Source organism: Sarcophilus harrisii, chromosome 1, assembly GCF_902635505.1.
Source record: "Sarcophilus harrisii chromosome 1, mSarHar1.11, whole genome shotgun sequence".
Classification (NCBI taxonomy): Eukaryota; Metazoa; Chordata; class Mammalia; order Dasyuromorphia; family Dasyuridae; genus Sarcophilus; species Sarcophilus harrisii.
Genome location: NC_045426.1, coordinates 362,734,632 through 362,752,329, shown reverse-complemented (window position 1 = coordinate 362,752,329; position 17,698 = coordinate 362,734,632). Strand labels below are relative to the sequence as shown.

Sequence of the window (17,698 nt, the reverse complement as noted above, 5' to 3'; positions counted from 1 at the left end):
GTGATGATTTAATAATTCTCTCAACTGATGACAATAACTTTAATATTTAATTGCTAAGTATTCCTACACTGTTACCTGTTTGAACGAACCACTATTCAGGCCTAATAATTGAGCTGGAATGCCCATCATAGCAGAAAAGTAAAAAATGTTTTTGATAGCCTCTTAAAAAAGGGGTTGGGGGGAAGGGGGGGGGAGAGTCATATACCAGAGACTATTATGTAAAGCCTTAGTATTAGTGATGGAAATTATAGTTTGGCAGAACCTATTAGCACTCTTAAATACTGAGAGCTTAATCACATTTCAGTTTTGTCTTAAATTAAGAAAAACAAGAAATTTTAGTTAAACCCTTTATTATATCCTTACTTCACCCTTAAAACTTCTTAAGAATTACAGGGCTTCAAAGACCTTGAAAAAACACAAAGACCCAAGTTCAAAACAGTGAGGCTAGGACTTCACAAGAATTCTAGTAAATGCCATCCATCCCATCCCCTTCTCCTGCCACACAACAATCCAACATCTTCTAGCCTGACAATTTTCATTAATAAATTATTGCCTGAAACCTAGCTATAACAAGTAAATTGACTGTGATGAAACAGAAGGACAATATCAGTTTTCAGTGACATTCCTGAAAATCCTTTCAGGGTAAAGAATAGGCTTAGACCATATTCTATTATTAAAGTTCTTTAAATCAAGTGTTGGCAAACTTGGGCCAAATCTGACCAATGCCAACTTTCGTACAACTCACAAACCAACAATAGTTTTTATGCAAATACAATAAAGCTTTGTTAGCCAACTCCTAATTTAATTGGGAATTTAATAATCACCGTTTTAAAATTATCAAGATACTTATTATTTTAGTCAATGGATTAATTTAGTCAAAACAAAAGACTCATTCTCTTACCCCTACTCCTCCTTCTCCTCTACCACCAACTAGCATTTACACAATACTTTTTAAGTTACAAACCTATACATGTGGGTATGTTTTATCAGTTCATGAGTATCTGGCTATAGCAGATGCTTAAGTATTTGTTAATATAAAAACACTCATGACAGTACAAGAGCAGTAATTAATTAATAAACATTTATTAAGCTTTTACTATGTGCTAAGAGTTGAGGATACAAAGAGGCAAAAGATAGTTCCTGCCCTCAAGGAGCTTACAGTCTAAAGGAGGAGACAACAATCAAACAAATAAATGCAAAACAAGCCATATACAGAATGACTAAGAAATAATTAACAAAGGGAAGGAACTACAATTATAATTAAAGATCATACTATTAAATACTATACTAAATAATTAAAGAAGTGGATCATATACCTCTCAAAGCAGTGGTAGAAGACAAATTCCTAATCCAACAAAAGATAGAAATAATTACAAAAGATAAAATAAATAAAACTATGTGGAATGGAAGAACTTCTGCCCCCCCCCCCCAAATCAATAAAATCCTTTATGATATAAAGGAAAGTAGCCAAATGGAAAAAAAATCTTTAAGTCAAATTTCTCTAAGAGTTTATATCGAAGATACATAAATAATTAGCATACATACAGCTATCAATACACAATACATATGAGAGAGGGAGAAGGAGGAGAGGGAGAAGGAAAAGAAGAGGGAAAGGGAAAAGGAGAGGGAGAGGGAGAGAAGAAAGAAGGAAGAAGAGAGAAGAGAGAGAGATCAATTGATTGATCTGGTCTTATTCTTCCTTCTCAAAGAGCAACAAAACAACATCACAATGTTAAAGTCAAACTAGAGTGTCCAACTGGCTGCTCAGACCTATACAAATTCAGAATGTCTTCCCATATGTCAGATACAAATAGTGTCTATGACCATTTGAGGCAGATTTTCTAACTTTGCACAGCTTGCATTTTTTCTGAGCTAATTCAATTCTACTTTGCTCATAGAGCATAGCACCTTCTTCCATAAAGGCACGGTCTTGTGCCAATGTGATCCATGTCATACAATCATTTCTAAAGTTCTTAAGAGACTTTGAGAGGTTCTTTGTATTGCTTTTTCTGACAACCTTATATAGCATTTGCCCTGTGTGAGTTCTACATAAAATAATCTTTTTGGCAAGTTTACATTTGGCATTCGAACAATGTGGTCCACCTAATGCAGTTGTGCTCTCTGCAGTACAATTTGGATGCTTGGTACTTTAGTGTGAGAATTTAAGTGTCAAGACAATTTAAACAGAAATGATTCCATTTCCTGTCAGGGTACTAGTAAACTTTTCAGTCATACAACAATGAGGTCAGCACAACTGCTCTGCAGACCTTCAGTTTGGTAGTCAGTATACCTCTCTTCTCGCACACTTTCCTCTGGAACCTCCCAAACATTAAGCAAGTTCTGGCAATGTGTGTGCCAACCTTATTAATAATGTGTACATCCCTGGAAAGAATACTGCCAAGGTAAATAAACTTGTCTACAGCATTTGAAACTTTCTCACAGATAAACAGATATAGAAATATCTATTTATCTATCTATCAGAACAAAGGCCATTCCTAAATAGACAAGTAGTCAAAGAATACTGTTGTTTGTTCTTCATTCTTTTTTTTAAATTTATAATAGCTTTTTATTTTTCAAAAGACACAAATAAAGTTTTCAATATTCAGCCTTGCAAAACTTGTGTCCAAGTTTTTCTCTTTTCCTCTCCCTCATTCCCTCCCCTAGATAACAAGCAATCCAATATAGGTTAAAAATATGTGCAATTCTTCTAAACATATTTCCATATTAATCATGCTGTGCAAGAAAAATCAGATCAAAAGGGGGTAAAATGAGAAAGAAAGAAAAAAAAAACAAGCAAACAAACAACAATAACAATGAAAAAGGTAAAAATGCCATACTATGATCTGCACTTAATGTCTATATCCCTCTTTGGATGCAGATAGCTCTTTTCATCACAGGTTTACTGGAACTGCCTTGAATCATCTCATTACTGAAAAGAGCCAAGTTGATCATCACATATTTTTACTGTTGCTATGTACAATATTCTCTTGGTTCTACTCACTTCATTTAGCATCAGTTCACATAAGCCTCTCCAAGTTTTTTTTGAAATCAGCCTACTCATCATTTCTTATAGAAAAAATTTTTTCCCTCACATTCACACACCATAATTTATTCAGCCATTCCCTAACTGATGGGCCTCCACTCAGTTTCTAGTTCCTTGCCACTACAAAAAGGGGCTGCTACAAACATTTTTGCACACATGAGTTCTTTTCCCTTTTTTATGATCTCTTTGGGATACTGACCCAGTAGAAACTGCTGGATCAAAGGATATACATAGTTTGATAGGCCTTTGGGTACAGTTCCAAATTGCTCTCCAGAATGGTTGGATCAATTCATAATTTCATCAACAATGCAATAGTCTCCCAGTTTTCCATATCCCCTCTAACATTTATCATTATCTTTTCCTATCATCTTAGTCAATCTGAAAAGTGTGAAGTGGTATCTCAGTTATCTTACTTTGCATTTCTCTAATTCATAGTACACTAAAAATGCACTATTACTACAAATGGCTTTAATTTCTTTGTCTGAAAATTGTCTATTCATATTCTTTAAACATTTATCAGTTGGGGAATGGTTTGTATTCTTATACATTTTAGTCAATTCTCTATGTATTTTAGAAATGAGACCTTTATCAGAAACACTGGATGTAAAATTTTTTCCCCAGTTTTCTGCTTCCCTTCTAATTTTAGCTGCAATAGTTTTGTTTGTACAAATACTTTTTAATTTAATATATTAAAAATTATACACTTTAAATTTTATACTGTTCTCTAGTTCTTCTTTGGTTACAAATTCCTTTCTTCATAGATCTGAGAAGTAGACTATCCCTTTTCTCCTAATTTGTTTATACTATCACCCTTTATGTTTAAATCATGTTGTTCTTTGTTCTTAAAAAGAACAATGACATTACAGAGATGATGACATGACAGGAAAATGAACTGGATTTAAGTGAGGGTGGCTGTGCAAAGTCACCAGCCTTATTTTCTCCTTCAGAGCCATCTGGATCCAGTGGAAAAAATATAGATCAGGACGATTGGAGATAAATCTGGATGCAGCAAGAAACATCTGATCAAAGGATTTGAATCATTCTTAAAAGAAAAATACAAGCTATTTAACAGTCATATAAACAAATGCTCCAAATCATTAAGAGAATTGTAATTCAAAATAACACATTTTACTTTACCCTACAAATTGACAAAGATGACAAAAGATGACAATAGTTAATATTGGGGGAATGTAGGAAGATAAGTGCATTGTTGGCGGAGATGTGAATTAGTATAGCTATTTTGGAATACAATGTCCAATTCTACAACTAAAGTGACTAAAATTTCAAGACTGCCTGACCCAGAGATTTCATTACTGAACTTATAACCCCAAAAGGCCATTGATAATAAGAAAGTCCCTATATATACCAAAATATTTACGGCAGCATTTTCAGTGATAGAATGGAATTAGAAAGAAAATAGATGTCCATCAATTGGGAGGATGTATAAACAAATCCTGATACACAACTGTAATGTAATATTATTATGTTATATGAAAAGGTAAATATGATAGATACAGAAAATAGAAAGAGCAGCATGAGCTGATGCAAAAATGAAGCAGAGTAAAAAAAAAAAAGCATTACAGATAATGGCAACAAAATATAAACAAACAAAAAATAGAAAAAAATTTTAAGTAAATATTGCAAAATTATAATTAAGCAGTATGGGTAGAAAGGAGATGAGAAGACTCCCTCATCTCTTTGTAGAGGTGGGACGTTCACAAGTGTTGTATACTGCATATTATTTCTCAGACATTTTCAATGGGTTGATGTCAGTTATGTTGATTTTTTTTTCTTTCTCTTTTTATATCTTAAAAAAAAAACACTTTTTAAATATGAGATAGTTCTCTCAGAGACAGAAAGGGCAGAGATAGAGGAGGAAAAAAAGGTAATATTTTTAAAAGATAATAAAAACTGATGAAAAAAAGAAAACAATGCAATTGATTCTATCTACTTTCCTTGCATTAAATTCTAGTTCTGGCTTATTGTCTATCTGCAGTACCAAAATTTTGCACATTGATAAAATGATTCCATGATCTGGTACCCCTTCCAGCATCTGGACAATAGTCAGTATGGACAACAGGGTTTCCTATTCATTTTAGTATTTCAACATGGACAGTCAGTAGGATCAGCTTTGAGTAACTGTGACTGTCACACAGAAGGTTCATTGAAGTCAGTAGCATGTCATCTTCAAAGAAAAGGATCTGAAGAAATTCATGATCTACAGTGAATTCCATTTCCATTTGACTCCAAATAAGATATCCTTTAAAGAACAATGACAAACATATCTAGTAAATGTGTGTGTATGTATGTATGTATTATTGCTTTATCAATGGGACAAATCATCTGCTTCAATAGTTTCTTTCTTCCAGAATCTTTTTGCTTCTTTTTTCATGAATATGAAATGCTTTATCATTAAATTAATGAGCCTGAAATGAATTCTGTGTTCCTTCCTTCTACCCAACCCCGACTTACTAAGTAGAACTATATTTAATATTGTAGTATATTAGAGCTGAAAGAAATTTTAATTCTAATATTCTAAAGAGATTAGTGCCTAATGAATTTTAAAATTTAAGAGAAAGAGAAGTCACTATAATACATTCCAATGCTTTACAGGAGAAACACACAATCCTTAATACATTATCCTTCACCAAAAACAGACTGACAAAAGTAGGTACTTCTAAGAGACAATTTCCTTTCTCAAACACATCAATACAAAATGATGTTATAGTTTCTAGTTCCTAAAGATTTAGAACACAAAATTAATTCAACACTGATTCACACAGAGAACAATTGTTAAACATCTATGTACTCAAAGCACTGTGACTGATTCTTGTGAAGATATAAAGAAAATTAATGCATGGTCTTAAATAGCATTTAATATATTGATTTAACAACTATAAGCATGTTTCACATTAATCATTTCAATTATTGCTAAGGATAACTTTGAATATCATTAGGCATTTTTGTGCCTATATAGTAACTACTAATTCCTAGTAGATATGATTAATATTTAATGCAGCATAGTTAACATGTAACCTTCAAACATGGTTTGCTTTCAAAATGGAGTATCTTAATAAGTCATTTCTTACCAGGCTGTACGACTTTGAGACTACTTTGACCATACCCCAGGAAACCCATTATTTGGAAAACCTCATCATCCTAAAAGATTCCAGCAGCCTTGGTATTCTGTCTCATTACCACCCACTGTATCTCCCACTGGAAAGTAAAGACATGAAATACAAAACTTCCACATAAGGAAAGAGCTAAGGAAAGAAAATCTCCTCCTTTCTGAACCTTCTACAATACACTTTGGGACTTTTCTAACTTTCTGTAGCATGTCCCCAAAGTATCATTCTTTTTTTTTTTTTTTTGAGGGGGGTTGTCTCCAACACTCTGCATAGTGCCTGAAAATAGTAGGTACTTAATAAATGCTAATTGAGTAAAATTTGTTGACTGACACTATTCTAATTATAGATCCATCAGATTTATATATAATCCTAAGAATTAAGTATATGCAAATTTGTCATGTAATTTATATTTTTATAATTATTATAACTTTATAACTAATGCACGTGACAAACAAGTTATAGAACACATTATTAATATAATAAAATGAGGTGTTATAGTTTTCTTCTCTCCATTTTAAATATTAGGTTATTGGCTGTTAATTTCTTTTATCACCTATCTGCTTCTCTAACCTCCCTTCTTCTATAGTATTGTTACTAATCTTCCAACAATTGAGAATACAGATAATTAAATTGTTTTTAAATTGATAAAGTTCAGAATAATGCCCTAAGAAAAGTGTATTGCTTTAGTGCAGTTTTTTGTTTCCCCCATCAGAGGACTTTTTGTATACCTGTAACCTAAGGCTAGCAAAATGTTTTGAAAGGATTGAGGCTACTAGAAGATAACTCCTGTGTTTCTACATTTACATCTTTTTTTTTTTTTTAAACATCTTACTTTTAGAAGTTACAATTTAATCTCTTAAATGACAACTTTGATGATCTCACTACTAACTGAATTTATCTGTCGTATAGAGATTTACTTTCCCTGTTCCAAAATAGCTCTGAGAGAAAATGTCTCATGTATATCTAAAAACAGTCTGTTCTTCTCCACTAGGGAGAGACCTCCAAGTTGGATACCAATGCGGGGGGAAAGAAACGGGGAAAAGTAGATTCCAAGTTCTTTCTCAATCAGGCTGGACTCTATATTCATATTAAAAGTGAAAAAAAAAATCAGACTTAAACATATTCATATACAGATACCAGACCAAAATATATTTCAAAACCAATAATAAGACCTAATATAGAGACTACATCACTATCATTCCCTCTGTCCAAATTCTATCCTGAAAATTAAGATTCTCACAAAAATTAATGAAAATTCTGTAATTTTTTTTGTTTTAAATTATCTCAGTAATTATATAATCATCTTGTATATCTTCTCTATTTATTTAGATATAAGCATACCCTAATCCCTTACCAACTATAAAACATCTGCTACTTGATAACAGGGGATATATCATTTTTGTAGTTGTAGTCTCAATACCAAAATGTCTGACATAAAGTGGGTGGCTAGATGGCAGAGTGGAATAGAACAACAGATATATCAATTTTGTAGTTGTAGCCTCAATACCAAAATGTCTGACATAAAATGGGTGGCTAGATGGCACAGTGGAATAGAGTAACAGCCCTTTAGTCAGGAGGACCCGAGTTCAAAACTTTAGACATTTAATATTTCCTAGTTGTGTGACTCTAGGCTAGCCACTTAACCCCAACTGCCCCTGCAAAAATAAATAAATAAATAAATGAAGTTTGTTGCTTGATGAAATCTGTAATTAAAGTAGGATAACCTCAAGGTATAATACTACTAAATGTCACTGTTTAAAGGAATGGAATCAGGTTCTAAAATAAGAGACTTTCCAGGAAAAAAAACCAAAACACAACACACCAAAATATGAGGGATATATCCCATTAGTAATAAATTTAGCAAACCTATCTCATAAAATAATTTAAAAGTTTAAATTTTGCCTTGTACAATATCATTTTAAGTATCAGATCATCTAATATTTTACCTATCCCAATATAAAAGTTAGTTAATATTAAATTAAAAGCAAACTGGTGGTGGTAGAAAATGATATAGAAACTTATCTGGGAAGAAACAGATATCTTGAGCTTAAACAACTGTCCCCCTATGGTGAAAATTTCACACCAAGATGAAGGTGCTAACTACTGTAGAATTATACTTACTTTTGAAAGTGGATTGTTCTTTGTATGCAAAAAGTTCAAAGCTCACAACAGCTATTTTCTAATATCTTAATAGCCTAATAGAAGTACTTTAAGGAATAGTTTTGCTATATTTCAAAACAGTCTAATTAAAATTGTGCAATTACAAAATTATGATTATTTCATGACAGAATTTTAACATAGGCTTTTTAAAAGACTGTTTAAGGAGTAAGCTATAAAAAACAACTTGTCATAATTTAATTCAAGTACTCACTGACTAGATTTCATATTGGAGTTATTTAAACTGGAGTAAATTATCTCCATGTCTAATTTACAAAAGAAGTTCTCAAAAGAAGTTACCAAAGTGGATCCAGTGATATAGAAAATATAAAGTTCTAGAGAAACAAAACTATTTATTTCCTATGAATGACTCAGAGGAAAGATGTGAAACAAACAACAGAATCAAAACTCTAAGTTAATAGGCCTGAGCTCTTGTCCTACCTTGCTATTGCATACTTGAATCACTTTAAGCAAGTCACTCAGTTTTTGGGCTACAGTTTTTTCAAACATAAATTCAAAGGGCTGAAATCTTTTTTTTTTTAATTTTTTTTTATTTAATAGCCTTTTATTTACAGGTTATATGTATGGGTAACTTTACAGCATTAACAATTGCCAAACCTCTTGTTCCAATTTTTCACCTCTTACCCCCCACCCCCTCCCCTAGATGGCAGGATGACCAGTAGATGTTAAATATATTAAAATATAAATTAGATACACAATACGTATACATGACCAAACCGTTATTTTGCTGTACAAAAAGAATCAGACTTTGAAATATTGTACAATTAGCTTGTGAAGGAAATAAAAAATGCAGGTGGGCATAAATATAGGCATTGGGAATTCAATGTAATGGTTTTTAGTCATCAACCAGAGTTCTTTCTCTGGGCGTAGCTGGTTCAGTTCATTACTGCTCCATTGGAAATGATTTGGTTGATCTCGTTGCTGAGGATGGCCAGGTCCATCAGAACTGGTCATCATATAGTATTGTTGTTGAAGTATATAATGATCTCCTGGTCCTGCTCGTTTCACTCAGCATCAGTTCGTGTAAGTCTCTCCAGGCCTTTCTGAAATCATCCTCTTGGTCATGTCTTACAGAACAATAATATTCCATAATATTCATATACCACAATTTATTCAACCATTCTCCAACTGATGGGCATCCACTCAGTTTCCAGTTTCTAACCACTACAAAGAGGGCTGCCACAAACATTCGTGCACATACACGTCCCTTTCAAAGGGCTAAAATCTATTGGGATCTAATGGGAAGGGGGTCCATTCTAGCTCTATCATTTATGATTCTCCATTTTCTACTAACAAAGATGGTGTGATTAATATTAAATATATACTATGAGATGAAAATAAGTAAAAAAAATATTCAGGTGGTTTCATGAATCCACACAATCACTATTAAAGTACACTGAGTTGATCTGTATTTTACTTTTATGGAATTAATTCACAGAACCTTTTTCTATTTATAAAAACAAAAGAAGAATATCATCCTTTCATTTTAGATGCTAAACTGTCAAACTCATAGTTTCTTTATGGCAAGAGAAAAATGTCTCCAGGTCTCAAGGTACTGCTAAAGTTATCTATAAAAGCTTTTTTCATTAGATAAAAACAAGTGGCTAGTTTAGGAAAACTGAGTTAAGGCACAACCTAATAAGTATCCAAAACACCAATAGACAATTTTTTTTCCTTCCAGAGAAAGCAACAAGTGGAAATACATTTTGTAAAACTGTATGTGACTGCTTCTTGCCATTTTCCTTAAGAATGATAGTGAAAGGATAAGAGGTAGCCTTAATGAAGAGAAACAAAATCTTATCTGAGAAGGCTTTGATTATGAAATTCACTACTAATGTGCCCACTCACTTTAGAAGTCCAAAGGAGCTCTATCCTGGGCACTCTTCTTTTCTTTCTTGCTACTACTTCTGTTAGTAACCACATAAGCTTCCACAGATTCAATTATCATATCTATGTTGATAATTCTCAAAACCAATTACTAATTTCTAATGACTGACTCCCAATTTCATATACCCAATTGCCTATTAAACATCTCAAAATAGATATCCTGTAAAACATCTTAAATTCAAAAAGTCCAAAAGTGAACTCACCGTTTTCTCCCCAAAACTCATGCCTCTTCCAAACTTCCCTATTATTGTTGAGGATGCCATCATCATCCCAATCTCCTAAGTTTGCAACCTAAATTTCATCCTAGACTCCTCACTCTCTCACACACCATATGCAATCTATAGACAAAGCAGGTCAATTTTACTTTTGTAATATCTCTTGTATATACCTACTTCTCTCCTCTGACCCTGGGACCATTGGATATGGGTCCTCATCACCTCACACCTGAATTAAAGCAAGAACCTGTTGGTTGCTCCATTGCCACAAGTTTCTTCTGACTCCATTCCTTTCAACTGTCAAAATGATATTCCTAAAGTCCTAATCACATCACTCTCCTACTCAATAAACCTCCTATTAGCTTCAAGATCAAATATAAAATGTTCTGTTTGATGCTCAGAGTCCTTCACAATTTAGCCCCTCCTCCATCATTCCAGTCACCTCACAACTTATAACCTACCCCCAACATATTCCCCATTTCTTTGATGTTATTTTTTTTGGACTCCAATCATGATGCTCCACCTTCCAAATCCAGGCATTTTTACTGACTCTACCCCATATCTAGAATCCCCGTCTTCTTCTCTGCCTTTTAGCTTTCCTTACTTACTTCAAGCCTCAGCTAAAATTTCATCATCTATATGGAAATTTGTACTGATTCCCCCCTCCTCTACTGAATACCCCCAATTTTTACTTTCTATATCTTATTTGTATATAATTGCTTGCAAGTTGTCTCTCCCATTACAGTTGCAATCCCTAAGAATGGGAATTATCTTTTCCCTTTCTTCACGCTCCAGTACTTAGCACAGTACCTGGCACATAATATATAAGTGTTTACTGACTAACTGACTGACTGGTAAAACCCAAGTTTGCTGATATTAAGAATTCAGTAAAAATTCCTCAATTTATTAAACTAGTATCTAGTTGAGGAAACTAAATTACTATATAATAATATAATATAAATGAACTTTTCACATACGAACCTTTACTGACCAATTTAGGTTTCAGCAAAGACTAGCTGTTAATACAGCTATCCAAACATAAACAGCAAGCAAACTTTGTTTTCAATGATTAATTTGATTTGTATTACAATGATAGTAATATCTATCATTTACATAATGTTAAAACTTGCAAAATGCTTTATAATTATTATCACATTTCATCTTTACAACAACCCTGAGAAGTAGATACTATCATTTTCTGTCTTTTACAAATGAAGCAACTGAGATTGGGAGTGGAAAAATGAGTTATCCAGGATTGCAAAGCTAGAAAGTGATTGAGGCAAGTTTCGAACTCAAGTCCTTCTGACTCTACACTTGGTGTTCTATCCACTGTATTATTTACATGCCTCTCTCAGGTAACTAAACTTTAAGAAAGTGGCAAATTTATTTACAAAATCTTTTTGAAACAGTGTTTTAATTATAGGCAAATAACTTAAGTCATTATTTTAACACATTGAGTTAGGATCAAAACTACAGAAAATTAGAACAAAAAAATTTATACTTATTTTGAATATTTTATATTCAATTAGGTTCAGACATTATACAACTACTTCCAAATGAACAAATATTCTCAAATCTATAGAAAACACCAGAAAACAGTATGTACAATTATCTCAGTATTCAATAAGTCTTAACAAAAACTTACTTGCTACTCCTGATGCAAGGCCATAAAGCAATCCTCCACCATCTGATTGCTGCTCAAAGATATGGGTTCCAGGGGGAGGTCTCTTTTCTTGTCTGATGAAATTATACAATAAGGTCTTCACAAGTCTGCTGGTGTAAGGAAGACTGTTTAAAAAAAAAAAAAAAAAAAAAAGGAACATTTTAACATTTATCCAATTTAGATGGTTTATTACTAAAATAATGAATATTATAAAGGGTTGCTGTATTTTTAAAAAAATATATTTTCATTCTTTTGTTTGCTTGTTTTGCTGAGGCAATTGGGGTTGAGTGACTGGCCCAGGGTCACACAGCTAGGAAGTGGTAAGTGTCTGAGGCCACATTTGAACTCAAGTCCTACTGACTTAAGAGCTGGTGCTCTATCCACTGTGCTACCTAGCTGCCCCTGCACATTGTTTTAAAGCCTAGCTGAGTGACCCATGACAGAAATGCTCAATCCAAGAAAAAGTACCATGAGGACTCCAGAAGAGATTAAGTTGTCTTGACTATATGTATTTATTATATGTATGTTTTGATACTACTGTACTCATAAGTTTGCCAACTCTTCCTATAGGCCTTATGTATATTTGTAAGAGAGTGTATCCTAAGTTTATAGGGAAGAGCTGGGGGAAAAGAGAGAAGGAAGGATATTTTGTAGCAACTCATTTTATTGTAACGTATCAGTAAATTAGCTAACTTGTGTGTACTATCTCCTTAAATTAAGTTCACCAGTTGGGGTTTATGAGCAATAGTATAAAAGGACCTTCCAGAGTTCCCTAAAACTCTCAGGCAATAATTGTCTCCAGGAGATATCAACACATGAGTGACATTTGGCATGTAACTCCTTAGAGAGGTGTTACATCCATTTGTGGGGAGTGGAAATAAGAAGACATAATAAAAATATCCCCAAAGTGCTGATGAATTACCTCCTCCAAGCCAGGCCTAATTTCTTGAATTCCAGAGGCCCAAAGGAATTTTTCAAATATAGGATCAAAGTATTGCCACCGAAAAAAAAAATTAGTCATCACAAAAAGAGGCATGATACTGGACATAGCTCATATATTCTGAAAAAAAGACATAAAATGAATTGAAAAAAGAAGAAAACTCAGTAATTAGCAAATAGATAATAAAATGAATCTCAATATTTCAGAAAGCAATGATAAGAGAAATCTGAACTCCCTGTACCAACATTCAAAATCAGTTGGGAAAGAATATGAAGTCCATCTCATTGTCTTCCTGAAACTACATCCTCCCATCCTCTCAAAATATATAAGGAATTAGATGCTACCATCTCTTTTGATAACTCATTAGTTAACAATTGTTATATAATAGAAATTTTTGTTAATGTCTAAGATAAATCTCCTAACCTACAATTTAAATTTATCCAATTTTGGGGGGGCTTATACTTGGTGAAAATGAAGAATCAGCTGCTAATATTAATCAATTAATGGAAGTTGCATTTATTAAATACCTACTACATGCCAAATAAAACAACCAGATGGTTCATTGGATAGAGCATGGAGCGGAGAGGCAAAAAAATCTGAGTTCAAATCTGACCATAGACTCTTACTGGCTGGGTGACCCTGGAAAGTTCACTTAGCTCTAGTTAACTATTGCAATCTACAAAAGAAAGAAATTTCATTTCAAATCATCCCAGTATCTTTGTCAAGAAAACCCCATGAAGTATATAATGCACAGGATCACAGAGTCATAATCAAAAGATTCTAAAGAATCAGAAAAGTATTTTGAAGTGAATACGAAGAGATGGGGATGGGGCAGAAGTGCTGCCAGATATACTCTGGCCCTTAGTTGAAAGTGGAATGCTGGGAATGAGCAAAGAAAGAGGCAATCGGGTTGAGCAGCAGAAAGAGTCTAAAGCTGGAGTCAGGGAGAACAAAGCTCAAATCCAACTTGAGACATTTTCAGGGAAGCTACTTAACCTTGGCATCCTCATCTCTAAAACAGAGGGTATAAATAGCAACGACTTCAAAGAGTTATTGCAAGGATAAAATGAGCTGATATCTGTAAAGCATTTTGTAAACCTTAAAATACTATAAAAAGCAAATTATTATCACTGTTATTATCATTACTTACAAGGAACATCAAGAAGACCAGTTAGCTGGACTACAGTGTGCAGAGATAAACAATATACTTTTTAATAAATCAGACCTACGTTTCCTCAGAGTTCCCAGTGAGAAAATTCCCTTGCCAGTGTGGACTGGCACCTTCTCTGCACTTTGTAGTTCTAAAGAAGTGAAAATACAGTATCTTTGTATTAATAAAACATCATCCGTACAATATCCTTTGACTTCCTCAAGAGCCAAAAATGCCAATTCCTTTCCACTTTAAGTTCTTCCAAATATATCACTTTTAAAAATCTATTCCAACTTTATTGAGATTTTGTAGAAAGCAACTATAATGGCATGCATAAAATATACTTCTAACTCTAGAGTTTTCTACCACTTTGTGAAAACATTTTACCATAAAGATGTCTTCTATCCAATGGTTCCCTGCCCTGCCCTGTCCAATCTGACCTCCTATCCAGGACCTCCTTTCATAAACAATTCAAGCCATTTATGCTCAGTTCTCTTCCAACAGAAATGCAGGAAGATTTAATGAAGACATCAGTTCAAGGACAGCAAAAACAGCAGTGGCTTTCTAAATTGCACAAGGCAATAGAGATGAAAGCCAACATCAGGTGGAGGTAACAATGAAGAGTTGGAGAGAGGGCAATGTAGGGAGAAGCTGGCAACACCCTGCAAACAGATGAATTGATGTTTTGTGGGACTGAACTGCAACATGGAGGGTACATGAAAGGTAAGCAAGAAAAGGGAGACTGGCAATGAAGGGAAGGTAAACTCTGTGGTCACAAGGCCTATAGAGGAGTAGGTAAGAAGGAGAAAAATTGAAAAGGGGGAATGCTGAGAAAGGAGGCCTTACTTTGGTAGTAGAAGAGGAAGGTCCTATATGAATGCTCATATAGATGAAGAGAAGATCTGTGAGAAAAAAAGGAGACTAAAGTGTTGAGGAGGAGGAACTGGAATCCATAGGGAAACTGGCAGCTGGGGAAATGGGATATCATGAACCCAAGGAGGAGATTTTGAGACAAATGTTTGCAAGGGGAGAAGGGAAGGGATAAAATCAGTGGTAGGAAGCACAACCAAAGACATGATAGGGGAAGGGCCCTAATATGGGGCAGTTTTCTCTTACACCTAAAATAATTGGCATTGTTCTAGGAATGAGGCACAATGAAAAAGGGAAATACAAGTTAGTGATAGAAATTGTTTTCAGGGGAGGGCCTAAAATGGATACTTTGGATACTATGATTCTATAAGGAATCTTCTCCAGAGAAAAGAAAGAGACTAGATAATTATTATAGAGCTCATTATCAGAGAATGATGGTCTGGAGTAGAACAGAAAGAATAGATAATAAAAGAGAGTAAGAGAAATCATACAAAACCCGAAATTTTAAAAACTAATGATGAGGGCTAGTTGAAGGGAAGGAGAAAAATGAAAAATCAACTTAACAGAAAGAGAAAAAGAAGAAAAAATTATATAACCAAATAAAAACAAGAGGGGGGGAAAAAAGAACTAAAAAGCAAAACCCCAAAGGGAAAGGGGTAATAAATAAAAGATGGGGACTAGGGATGAGAGGAAGAAAGACAGGGGGAATAAGGTAATCTTAAAATAAAGATCAAAGTAAATTAATTGGAGACATATAGTACTTTTAACATCATAGTGTTTATAGCAGAAGGAATGGAAATCTTAACTTTATAAAATTAAAAAGCAAAATAAAACAACAGTATTAGAAAAAGATGGAGAAAAATATAAAACTAACTCTCAACCTTAAATATAAAGGGATTAAATAATCCAATAAAAACTAAAAAGAGTAACAGTTTGGAAAAGAAAACAAAATTCTACAATTTGTTACTTACAGGAATCATATTTAAAAGACATAATAAAAATAAAAATGCTGGAATAGAAAAAAAATTTACTATGTATCAAATAAAAAAAAAACAAGAATTGCAATCATGCTATTTGACAAAGAAAAAGCAAACAAAAAAATTGCTGAAGTGTTTACTGTAAGACAGATACTATGCTAAACACAGGGAATAACAGAAAAAAAAAAAGGGGGGGGGGGGAAGGCAGGGAATTAATAGGAACCAGGAAAGAATTCTTAAAGAGGGTGGGATTTTAGCTAGGATCTGAAAGGATCCAAGGGAGCCAGGAGTTGGAGATGAAGAAGGGGAAGAATTCAAGGGGTGGTGGATAGCCAATGACAATGTACAAGTAGGAGATACAGAGTCATGTTCAACAAACAAGGAGATCACGATCACTGTATCAGCAAATAGATGGAGGAAAGTGAAGTATAAGAAAACTACTAAGGTAAAAAGCCAGATTACGAAGGTCTTTAAAAACCCCACAAAAGGATTATAGATTCTGATTTTGAAGGTAAAGGAGAGATTCTTTTTGTACAGCAAAATAACTGTTGGGACATATATGCTTTAACATACTTAACATGTATTGGTCAACCTGCCATTGGGGGGGAGGGGATGGAGGGAAGGAGGGGAAAAACTGAAACAAAAGGTTTGGCAATCGTCAATTCTGTAAAATTACCCATGCATATAACTTGTAAATAAAAAGCTATAATTTAAAAAAAAAAAAAAAAAAAAAAAAAAAAAAGGTAAAGGAGAGCCACCACAGTTGATAAATGGGAAAAGTGACATGGTCAGAACTGTACTTTAGGAAGATCATTTTGGTAAGTTAGTAGAGGATAGACTGGAGTGAGGAGAGACATGAGGCAGGGAGATCATCCAGTAGACTTTCAAATATCATGCAAATTGATCTGTTAACACTTTCAAGATCATACCATCTCTAGTATGGATTTCTAGCACAGAGTACATTTTTGTCTGCTCTAGTTCCCTCAAATACCTCAAATACCCTCCCTGCTGATGCCACAAAGCTAAAAATCAAAGAAAGTCAACCAAAATTGTAGATGGCCAATAAGACAATATAGCGATGTACAGAGGGGTGTCAGGAGACAGCACATTGCAATGACTTTGAGATAAAAAGTGATATAAAAAATATCCATCAAGTAACTCATGCTCAGAAAAGGAGGTATGCCACTAATGACACTACTGTTACACTAGACTGCAAAGAATATTAAAAAATCTAAAGAAAGACTACAATGGGTTCAGGAAGTTCTCATTAGAACATTTATAAAACATAAAAGAAAATCACATGGGATGAAAAGGTACATATAGGTTTCAACCTGGATTAATAGACATAGTATTTACACACGAGACAATGAGTCTGTGAAGTATAATGAAAAGAGGGATAGATTTAGAATTGGAATAGCTATGTTCAAATGCCATCCATGTCTTGAGAGACATCAAGCTGCTTAATATCTCTTGGACTTCAGTTTGCTTCTAAGTAAATGAGAAGGTTAGAAGAGATCAGTGACTCTCAAAACTTTCTGGTCTCAAGAGTTCTTTCTACTATTAAAAATTAATGAGGAACTCAAAGAGCTTTTGTTTGTGTGGAATGGAGATACACACACACACACACACACACACACACGTGTGTGT

The 17,698-nt window shown here is 33.8% G+C and overlaps 1 protein-coding gene across 5 annotated transcripts in view; it reads right to left on the bottom strand.

Moving 5' to 3' along the window:
• Nucleotides 1-17,698, bottom strand: part of DYM (dymeclin) — a 525,071-nt gene that overhangs the window by 368,615 nt on the left and 138,758 nt on the right. For all 5 annotated transcript variants that reach the window (XM_031945966.1, XM_031945964.1, XM_031945968.1 and 2 more), the window contains one exon: nt 12,097-12,239. In XM_031945966.1, coding sequence (XP_031801826.1) covers nt 12,097-12,239 — 143 coding nt within the window. The remainder of the gene's footprint in view (nt 1-12,096; nt 12,240-17,698) is intronic.